This window comes from Hirundo rustica, chromosome 6 (genome assembly GCF_015227805.2).
Source record: "Hirundo rustica isolate bHirRus1 chromosome 6, bHirRus1.pri.v3, whole genome shotgun sequence".
Classification (NCBI taxonomy): Eukaryota; Metazoa; Chordata; class Aves; order Passeriformes; family Hirundinidae; genus Hirundo; species Hirundo rustica.
The window spans coordinates 7,002,784-7,013,150 of NC_053455.1; the positions used below are offsets into that span (position 1 = coordinate 7,002,784).

The following is a 10,367-nucleotide window of genomic DNA, read 5'->3' on the forward strand; positions in this document are numbered from 1 at the left end:
TCCAAAGCGCTTTCTAACTTAGTACAAAGCAAAAGCTTCCTTGTGGAGGTGGGACCTTGCACTCATGCTGTGTGGTTTTGGTTTTGTTTGTTTCAGGAAAGTCTGTTTCAGAAGCTCATCCTTGGCATTCTCCAGGTAGCCCAGTCTGCAGGAAACACAGATATAACCAGGCTGGAATGGCTGGAAATGTGTTGTCTGGAGCAGAGACAAGTACTCCCTATAAACCAGGCTATGTGAGTTGGAGGCTCTGTGGGCATTGAACCTGTACTGCACAGTCAGTTTGTTGTTCTGTGTAACTCCACCCTCTTCCCTTCTCCAGCATCAAGGCAAAGAATAGTTAAAGTGGGGAATTCTCACTTCACACAAACTTAGATATCATTTCTGGTGGCTCAGGTTGGACTCCTGGTCAGTCAGGGTCTGAAGGAACTTCCCTTCCTCTGTTGTCATAGGGCAGGTCTAGGAGAATTTAACTCCCACAAAGGACAGGATATGAATCTCTTGATACTTCATGACACATTTCCCTTTCCTAAGCAAATTTTAGGGGTCTTAATATGCAGCACATCATTTAATTTGCTCTTAGGCACTGAAAAATGCGCCAAAATGGCTTATTAACCATTGGTGCCTCAGCCTTGGTGGCTATTTGCCAGCCATGGCTTCACCAGCAGCTGCCAGGCTCAGTGGATCCGGACCCATTGTCAGAACTCTTCCAGACAGGGTGGTACAGGTGTCTGGCTGCTTTTATCATCATTAATCCAGTGTCAGAGCCTTAGAGGTTATTGACATTGCCAAGACCTACGAAGAGCATCAGCGGTTGTACATTGTCTGGTGCGTGTAGTGCAAAAGCAGTTAATTTGCCATGTCCACTCTTGTAGTAACTGGCATCACCATGGTGTGTGTTTGTTTACTGGAAAGGCACAGAGAGCCAGTGTAAACTGTAAGTGTAAACTCAGCAGCAGCCCAGCCACCCCAGAGTAACACAGGTTAGGCTGGACCTTTGACATCCTGTTAACCTGCAGGGCTCACCCACCAAAATATCATTCCAGGTGAAGCAGCTCAGCTCTGCAAGCAGCAGCAGCAGCAAGGAGAAAATTCCATCTGCCAACATGAGCGATGAGGAGCCCCAGGATGACCAAGAGCTTGTGAATATGGCAGGAGCAGAGAAGAAGTCAGGTACAGAGCATTAGGTGTGGCTTTGGGGCTGTGGTGTTTGTCCTGTGACCCTAGGGGGACAAAGCAGAGATGGCACGAAGGAAGCATATTTGGGAACAACAACAAAAAATTAATGTATTTTGCCAAATTTCCAAGTTTCACTGAGCTCCCTTGTCATGTGGTTCTGTCCAACCCATGTGTGCTGTTCAGAGCTTTCACATTTTCTGCCGGAATTGAGATTTTTATTTCATACCATACTTCTGTCTCTTTGCTGCTTGTAGTAAATGGGAACAATTTCACTTTTGTCTGATACTGAACACTTCAGAGACTTCTAATCAGATTTCAAACCAAAGGTTCTGTCTAAAATAACATTACTATGTGGAGTTACTGGTACTCCCTGTAAGAAGATGCTACAGCTCCCATTTGCAGAAATGTTTTCTCAAAGTTGGCAGTGCATTCTGTTCTTCAATATCTTTAAGGTGGTCCTTTCATGCAAACAAACCAGCAGGCCGGTTCTCTTGGCCTTTTAGCACCTCATTCGTGGTTTCAGGTGCTTGAGATTGTAACAACACATTGTACTGCAGTCACAAAAGCAAATCATGTGATAAAAGGAAGGCTGCAGCTACATGCACCAGCTTACTTACTTTGTTTCTCTGGTCCAGGGTTGTGTGCCATTCGTGGGATGAGTAGGAATAGCCTGAGAATGGTTGAGATGTGCTTTCAGAAAGTGTCAGTGACCACACAGGTGGCATCTCCATGTCCTTGAGCATTGAATTGATGAAACATAGAGTCATTAGAATGGTTTGGGTTGGAAGAGACCTTAAAGTTATCTAGATCCAACCCCCCTGCCATGGGCAGGGACACCTTCCACCAGACCAGCCTGGTCAGAGCCCCATCCAGCCTGGCCTTGGACACTTCCAGGGATGGGGCAGGCACAGCTGCAGCCTCTCAGCACCCTCACAAGTAAAGAATTTCTTCCAAACGTCTAATCGAAACCTGCCCTCCATCAATTTAAAGCCATTGTCCCTTGTCCTATCACTCTGTGCCCGTGTCAAAAATCCCTCTCCAGCTCTCTTGGAGCCCCTATAGGCACTGGAAGGTGCTTAAAGGTCTTCCTGGAACCTTCTCTTCTCCAGGCTGAACAGCCCAAGCTCTCTCAGCCTGTCTTTACAGGAGAGATGCTCCAGCCCTTTCATCATCTTTGTGGCTTCCTCTGGGCTCTCTTCAGCAGCTCCACAAACCCAAGTCCTAACTGCTGGATTGTGTCTGTCCCGTGCTGAATTTTGGTGTTCACCAAATCTCAGCTGGGCTCATTGAATTCTGTCTCCTTAGCTTTGGTCTGTTCTTCCAAGTGAATTAAAACATCTCCCATTAATGTCACTAAAATTCTGTGTAGCATTGCTGTGTGGATAACTTGACCAACAATATGAAATTTAGACACTGCAAAATCTTAAGAAAAGATGTGGCTGAATGACAGTAATCCATTACAGCAGTTACTTGGTCTCAAGTAGAATGGAGAATGATTTTCTTACAAAACTTCTTGCATTTGTTTTACACTCTCCTTCTTTTACTGAAAATTCAAATGTTTTGGGGTTTTTTTCTATGATTTGCAGGCATTATTGATAGGTGGGAGCTCATCCAAGCTCAAGACCTCAGAAATAAACTTAGGATGAAACAGAAATTGCAGCAGTGGCAGCAGCTGGACTCAGACCTCAGTGACATCTCTGCTTGGCTTGATAAAACTGAGCAAGAGCTGGAAGAGCTGCAGAAGGTGAAGCTTCCAACCAGCATGCAGGCACTGGAACAAAAGGTCAAGAAATTGAAAGTAAGTTATGGCCTGCTGAGAAGCGGGATTTCAAGATGCTGATGTTTTTTAATCACTGTGTTCTCCTGGGATCAGCTGGCAGCATGGATGCCAATAGCAATGTTCCTGTGCCACGGGAGAGCTGAACTGCTCTCAGCTAAGAGAACTAAAGAAGGTCTTAGGCAAGGTGCTTCTGTCTTCACATACAGAGATTGGCAGGCAGAAGTAAAAACCTCTCCACTTCTCCCTTTCTGTTTTCTTGCACAGTGATATCTACATCTTTTCCTTGTGCCATTCTCCTCTATGCAAACCAGAAACAGATTGGAAATTAGCCAGGTGAAAGGCTGCAAAGTCTAGGCTGCTTTTTTTTTTTAATTGAATTAAGGGCAGGGTGTAATTCCAGCAGGAGACTGACAAAGATCTGCTCTAAAGCTGTGGTTTCTGCAAGCTGAGCCAGCAGGATACCAGGGCAAATGTAAATGCTGAGGCCCCGGGTCTCAGGCAGTGAAATCCCTCAGGTTGAAGTCTGAGAGAGCAAGTGTTCCTAAAATCTGTGGAAGTGCAAAATCCCTGTGCTCACCTCTCACCAGCTGCCCCATGTGGAGTCACCCTGAGGCTACTGGTCAGTCTGGTGTCTCCCTTGGGGGAATGCTCACAAATAGGACACTGCAGGGCAGAGGAGGGATTTCTTAGGCATGATGAGAGTGTGTTTAAGCCTACATGTCCTGGACTAGTTATTAGGCCAGGGACAATGACTCTGCACTCCAGTAAGATCTGTTCTGACTCCTTCAGCCAGTCTGGATTAGGCACCAAGCCCTAGGAAAGGTTTGATGGTGCATCCTCTGAGTGGAGGGAGGTGTTTCCCTTCAGCCTGGAGTTGTGTGTCTGTCCACCTCAAGGAGCAGAGCTTCACTTCTTCCCTCTTCTGCATCTGCTTAAGAGGAGTCCAGCTGGCTGTTAATCCCATTTTCAGACAGTTTGGCTTTAGAGGGGTGTTAAAAGAGCCGGTGTGCTCTAAGAAGTGAATTTCATGAGGTGTCAGGACATCCCAATTGCCTGGGACAAGGGTAAAGCCAGTCTGTAGGCAGACTGGCTTACTGGTGTTCAGAAGTCTTTTTGCTCTGTCTGATATTGAAAGAAACTTTCCTGCTTGGAGGAGAGGGGGGACAGGATCCTTTGATGGGTGAAAAGTAATTTAGACCAGCAGTTTTCTACAAGTGGAACTCAGATCTTGAGAATATAAAGATTGACGCTCTTGGATAGAAAAGGCTGCTGAGAAAAGCAATCTGAGCTTTGTGGCTTGTGGGATTCATCCTGCAGCTCTTACTTCCCTACTGCAAGAGCAGCTTGGAAAAGATGGAGTACCCTTGATTTAAACTGTAAGCTGGAGGGTACAAAGAAGGTATTGTTTGGCATTCTTTTTTTGAAAAAAAACCTTCAAGGTGGTTAGATGATACCACCATGACTGAAAATTCCGTATTATTCCCCCCGCAGTTCTAAGGGAGAGGAGGAAAGCAGGCAGGACTTTGAGAAGTCAGAGAAATGGGCTGACAGAAACTCAGAGCAGAGAGAAGAAAATTAATTTCTCACAATGAGGTGCTCTGGTGTGGGACCAGGGGCCCAGAGGGGGTGGGGAATCTCCAGCCTGTGAGATACTGAAAATTTAATTGGATGAGGCCCTGAGCATCCTCCTTGGAGTTTGAAGTTGGTCCTGTGTGAAACAGGAGAATGGAGCAGAGACCTCCAGATGTCCCTGTCAGCATTACTCTAGGATTCTGGGGTGGCAAAACCTTTATCAATTGGGAGAAAACACCATGTGATGTTCTCTGGGAAATGTCAGGGAAAAGAGGCAGCTCAGAGGAATTAAAAGGCAGATGTGGATTAAGCCATAATGCCTGTGACTTAGGGAGAAGCACAAGCCCGGTCACACTTATTTTCTTCAAAGTGAAGGTTTTGGCTTTAAAAAGAACCCCAAACATAAACCTACCTCAAGATGTTTCTTAGCAGTATTGAAAAGCCACCAGATTCAAACATCCTTCCCAATACCTGTGATCCTTTTGAGCGCGTGGTTTCTTGTAAATGTTTTTCATCATTCATAAAAGCTCCTTATCCTCTTTTTCTACCAGGACATCCTTAAAGCATTTGACAACTACAAAGCAGTGTTGCTTTCTGCTAACCTGAGCAGCAAAGAATTCCAAAAAGCAGACAGCACTGAGTTCAAGGAGCTGCAGAACAGACTTCGGAAGGTCAACTTGCACTGGGAGAAAGCGACTCGTGCACTGGAGAACTGGAGGAAGAGTTTACAGCAAGCCTTTCTGCACTGCCAGGTGCATACCACATGCCAGCTTGTAAGGGAAAGCTCTTGGGGATTCTGTAGAGGAGAGGGCAGAGGGGTAATTCCTGCATGTCAGTGGAATGGTCACTCACAATCCAAGACACTTTGTTTCCTGGTAAAGTTGCTTCTGATGGATTGAAATGGTTTGGTAAAAATACCTTTAAAGTGGATAGTGCCCTTTTACTGGAATACTTTAACAAGGTTTCTGTACCCTCACTAATTGTGAATTGGTAGTGGCTCTGTCTAATCTGGGCTGGACATTTTGTTTGTAGGTGAAGGCACTGCAAAGGTTTTTTTTCCTCTTATGTGCCAATCCTTTTGTTTCTCTAGGATTTCCATGACCAGAGCCAGAAGCTAATCCTGTGGTTGGCAAGTGCTGAAAGGCGGAGGAATGAAGCACAAATCACAGATCCCAATGCTGATCTCAACACAATACTGGAATGCCAGAAGGAGCTCATGGTAAGTGTAGTCTTACCTGCAGCACCTCAGCTCTCACCACGCAGTGAAGAGCATGTTTATCTCTCACAGAGTCTGCAGCCTGTCCTCAGACTGGCTGTACTCAGGCAGGTGGGTGGTTTTTGGACTGGACCAGGATATTGCCTCTACAAGACACTTTTCCATAATTACACGTCATAATAAAGCTGCTTATGAGCAGTCTTTACGTTGGAGTAAGACTTCCAGTTTCCAAAATGTAATATCTTCTCTATATGAATCACCTGCTGCTAGAACTATTTTTAAATGTTAGTTCAAGCAGGTACAACCAGTCTCTTCAAGAGAGCTCCATTTCCTGTGTAGCTGTAATAACCACTCCCGTGCCTTGTGGATTCTCAGGCAGGTTGTGTTGTACTTTAAAGCCTTCCAGAGTTCCTCCTTGGTGGAGGACATCCATAAAGTTGAGGGTAACAATCTGTTGTGCTGATTTTTGTTTGTTTATTCTCAGCAACTGGAGAAAGAGCTGCTGGAGCAACAGCTTAATGTAAACTCCCTCCAAGAGCTCACTGCTTGCCTGCTGCTGAAATCAGATGGTGATTACATTGAAGAGGAAGAGAAGGTCCATGTAATTGGAACAAAGCTGAAACAGCTGATTGACCAAGTCTCTCATGACTTAAAAACAATACAAGGGAATCTGGTGAGTTGAAATTTAAATATTTATTTGTAGATCTTCCTTACTGAAAAGAAATAGCATATTAAGAGTGAAGGTACTTATGAAAAAACTGACTTAAAGCTTAAGTACTTCCACCTTCATAAGGTGAAAAAAGAACAGTCCTGGCTGTAGGAAGGACTTTAGCACCCCAAGGCAAGTACAGTATTATAACAGAGGGGTTGTGTTGCCTCTGTCCTCGAGGGGTTTGAAGAGCAGAGAGGATAAAGCTCTGTGTAAGGCTTTTGGTCAGGAGGTTGGACTAGATGAACTTCCTGAAGTCCCTTCCAACCTGACTTTGTGTGATCCAAACCAGGTATCAGGCTAGGAGTGTGTAATGAGCAAGTGGGAGTTGAAGTTCATAGCAATGGGTTGTTTATCCTGAGGCCTGTCAGAGATATTTTCAAGTTAATACCTGTACGCACCCATTCCATTGTAATTCCTTCAGGCTGGGCACTGTAAAACATTTCTTTATTCTGGGGAACTGGTTAAGCTCATGTGAAGGGGCAGTGGGCTGTGCACCTACAGAGGCAGTGAAAGGTGGTTCTTTGCACTTCATTTATTGTCAGTTTTGAATGTGCATTTTAAAGAGGAAGGTGGTGTTATCTTTTAGGATACCAAAACATTCCTGCTAGTTCCAGATGACTTGGACTCAGGAGTCTATAATCCAGAAGAGAAGTCCAGCCCTGCTGTGAAGAAGGCAAGTATTTTTTTTCCTAAAAGTTTGCTGTCAGCATATAGTGTATTTTGACGTATTTAGTGTGGAAGTTCCTCAAGTATAATCATTTTACCCTTTAGGTCCCTGTACCTTATTACAGCATTTACAATCAGACCTTAAAGTCTACAGCTGTCTTTTCAGAGGCATTTCATGTAGTTTCTGAAACCTGGATACTAAAAACCATTTCTCTCAACAGATGGCCCTCAGGAGAACTGCTGATGGCAGGAATGGCAGCAGCACAAGGTAATATTTTATATATGCCTGATCTCTTGAAAAATAGTGACTATGGCAGAGATGAGCTGTGTGTCAGAAGAAACCTGAGCAGCTGTTCCTTGTAGGTTGGCACATGGGTGGAGGTGATTTCTGCCTACCTGTAGAGTCCCCTCTACCTACCAGCTCTGGGCAGCTCCTTAGGGAATGGTTTCCTTTAGCAGTCCAGGACCTGCACAGGGATGTGCAACCCTGGCTTGAGAAGATATTTTTTTGTGCCAAATGGGGGTATTTTAGGTTTAAATCCTCCTTTCATTCCACCAGCATGCCTGGAAAAACAAACTTGCCCCTGAGAGCCACTTGGTACAAACAGACCATGAAGGACAAAGGGAGAACTTAACCCCCAGTCCATTGGGGCCGGTTCAAAGGGTAGATCTCAGCAATGCCAGGGCAGAGAGGAACCTCATCAGTGTGAATGATATCTTTCCTTTGTCCTTCAGCACCTGTTTGGAATGGTCTGTTTGCCTCCTGGGGAAAGTTAAGTTTGCATCTGAAAACAGGGTAAAACCAACTTGTTTAACTCAAACCCTGAAGCGCCTGTTGTTCTTTGTTTCTCCTTTTCAGGAGCGGAAGCCATCCACAACCTGTGCAGGCAAACCCTCACTCTCCCTCCTTCTTCTACCGAGTGTTTCGAGCAGCTTTACCTCTCCAGTTGTTCTTCCTGCTGCTTTTGCTCCTGGCTTGCATGATCCCCTCCTCTGAGGAAGACTACAGCTGCACCCAGGCCAACAACTTCGCCCGCTCCTTCTACCCCATGCTGCGCTACACCAACGGGCCCCCCCCCGACCTAGGACACCCTGCAGTCACACCAAAACTCTCTTGGGTGGTGCTTTTTTTTCTCCCATGCTGCTCTAGCGTCAATCAAGCAGTGAGTTTCACATCTCAAAATGTATATCTTGACGAAATTTCAGCGTTTTTGTACGGAAAACAAAACTTTTTCTATAGATTTTTTTTTTTTTTAAATTGTAAGTGACACACTTTATATTTCAATGCAATAGATAACACTATTTTATAGGGGCAGTGCTCTTAAGCTTGCAAGGTGTTTGGATACTGAGTTCTTAGATACAGAAACAACACCACAGTCATCTTAAACACAGCAGTCTGTCTTGGGTTAGTGTGACAAACAAGCAGGTGAAGAGGGACTTCATTTAACATGATTTCTGCACACACTTCACATTACTTGTATCTTCTGGTACTGTAGTCACTTGGATGGAAACAAAAAAAAAATTGCATATTTTTGAATCTTTGTTATTGTATTTTATTCATCTAACACATTCAATATCATGATGCACATTTGTTTTGTTTGACATAAAGTGTTCTAGTGGTTAGGACTGCTGTGTTGTCTTTTTATACCACCTTTGAAATAAGGAATTGCTGCATTGCATGGAAATGTTTTATAATGCACATATTTTCTAGATGAACATGATTATGTAGACTATCCCTGATGTATACAAATAGTGCAATGACTTTTTTAATGAAAGTTGGGGGTTTTTTTCCAGTTTTTAACCTGCTGAATAGTGTACAGTACCTTGGGAAAGAATTGTGCATTTTTATAAGCTTTGTTTTTAAAATGAAACTGGCGTGTGGGCAGTGGCTGGAGAATCACTGTGTACAGTCAGCATTGCCACTGCCCCTCGGTTGTACAGTTTGAATACTGTCATTAAAATTTTGCCAATGTCTGCAGGACTGTGGGTGTGTCTAGTGGGGAGGAACCAGCTTCCTGTTCCAGCAGTGCTGCCCCTTCCTCTCCTGGAAGAATCAATTTGCCACTAAGGGAGTGGTGCTGGAAGAAGCACAACCACTCACTCCTTGGCTTGTCAGAGCAAGAGATCCCAGCTCCATCTGTGTTCCATGGCACAAATTCTTTCCTTTGCAGCTGATTTCCTGGAGTAAGAATACAAAGTTAAACCATTTAATGCTTATTGCTAGTTTGAAATGCTGAACTGTTTCCCACTCTGGAACTGACTTTCTGTAGTGGGAATGCTGTTGAAATGCATGTGGAGGAGAGCTCCGTGCAATAGTGTGTGTTACAGTGGAAATGACCCAGGAATTACCCACTTTCTGCAGTGCTTATCCATAGAAAACAAGGTCTCTGATTAGCCTGTGAGTTCTCTCACCCTTTTTACACTTGTCACCACTGGTGGTTGCTGATTCCCCATCTTTGACAGGGGGGTTTATGAAGCAAACTGCTTTGTCCTGATGTTCAGAGAACGGCCAAACCAATAGCTTTCCCCCAGCCATGGTGGCAAACCCACTGTGGTTTGTTTCCAGGATATTAAACTAAACTCACAAGCTGTGGTGAGATGCCAGACGTGTGCTCCATCAGCAAGAACTCTCACTCTGGGGCTGTATCCAGAGATGGATCCCCCTCACCCCGCGCTGCACACAGCCACACACACTGTCCTCACTCCCTCTGCAATCATTATTTGATATTTTCGAAGCAATTACTTTAAGATGGAGCTCATTTGAGTTTCTTCCTCTGTAGAAGTGAGCCAGCTCCAACCATTATTTCATTGCCAGGTTGTCACAAATGCCCATGCAGACCTTTCTGCCAAGAAGTAATAGGCAGTTGCTGATGTGATATTCAGTTCTTCTTCCATTAAAGAACCTGTGCAAGGGAAAAAAAATTGAACAAAGTTAAAAGGTTTAAGAAAAATTTCATAGCCTACAATTTCCTTTCATTATGAACAGTTATATCAAATTGTTGAGCTGATGTAATATATAAAAAGAGGAGCTTTCAAGAAATTATCTCAAAATGTCACCAAAAAAAAAGTCTGGGAAATAGGTGTGGAAGAAAAAGATTTAAGCTATTTTAAATAGTTTTATTTCCAATTGATTATAATCACTGCCCTGTAGGCTGACACTGAAGTCTGCTTTAAACAAGTAATTTTATATCCCCAACAATTTCTTTGTGTCATCATCTCTCTCAGGACTGAGTTGTTAGTGGCCA

General features: G+C 44.2%; 1 protein-coding gene across 5 annotated transcripts in view; it reads left to right on the plus strand.

Moving 5' to 3' along the window:
• SYNE2 (spectrin repeat containing nuclear envelope protein 2) overlaps positions 1-9,345 on the plus strand; it is a 179,606-nt gene extending 170,261 nt beyond the window's left edge. For 3 of the 5 annotated variants that reach the window (XM_040067028.2, XM_040067029.2, XM_040067027.2), the window contains exons 110-118: positions 97-233; positions 1,044-1,170; positions 2,763-2,974; positions 5,080-5,280; positions 5,619-5,747; positions 6,229-6,417; positions 7,043-7,129; positions 7,344-7,390; positions 7,982-9,344. In XM_040067028.2, the coding sequence (XP_039922962.1) occupies positions 97-233; positions 1,044-1,170; positions 2,763-2,974; positions 5,080-5,280; positions 5,619-5,747; positions 6,229-6,417; positions 7,043-7,129; positions 7,344-7,390; positions 7,982-8,390 (1,538 nt within the window). In that variant the 3' untranslated portion in view covers positions 8,391-9,344. Of the gene's footprint in view, positions 1-96; positions 234-1,043; positions 1,171-2,762; positions 2,975-5,079; positions 5,281-5,618; positions 5,748-6,228; positions 6,418-7,042; positions 7,130-7,343; positions 7,391-7,981 lie in introns of all 5 variants that reach the window. The other 2 variants (XM_040067031.2, XM_058420969.1) reach the window with 2 other exon arrangements.
• The last annotated feature ends 1,022 nt before the right edge of the window (positions 9,346-10,367 follow it).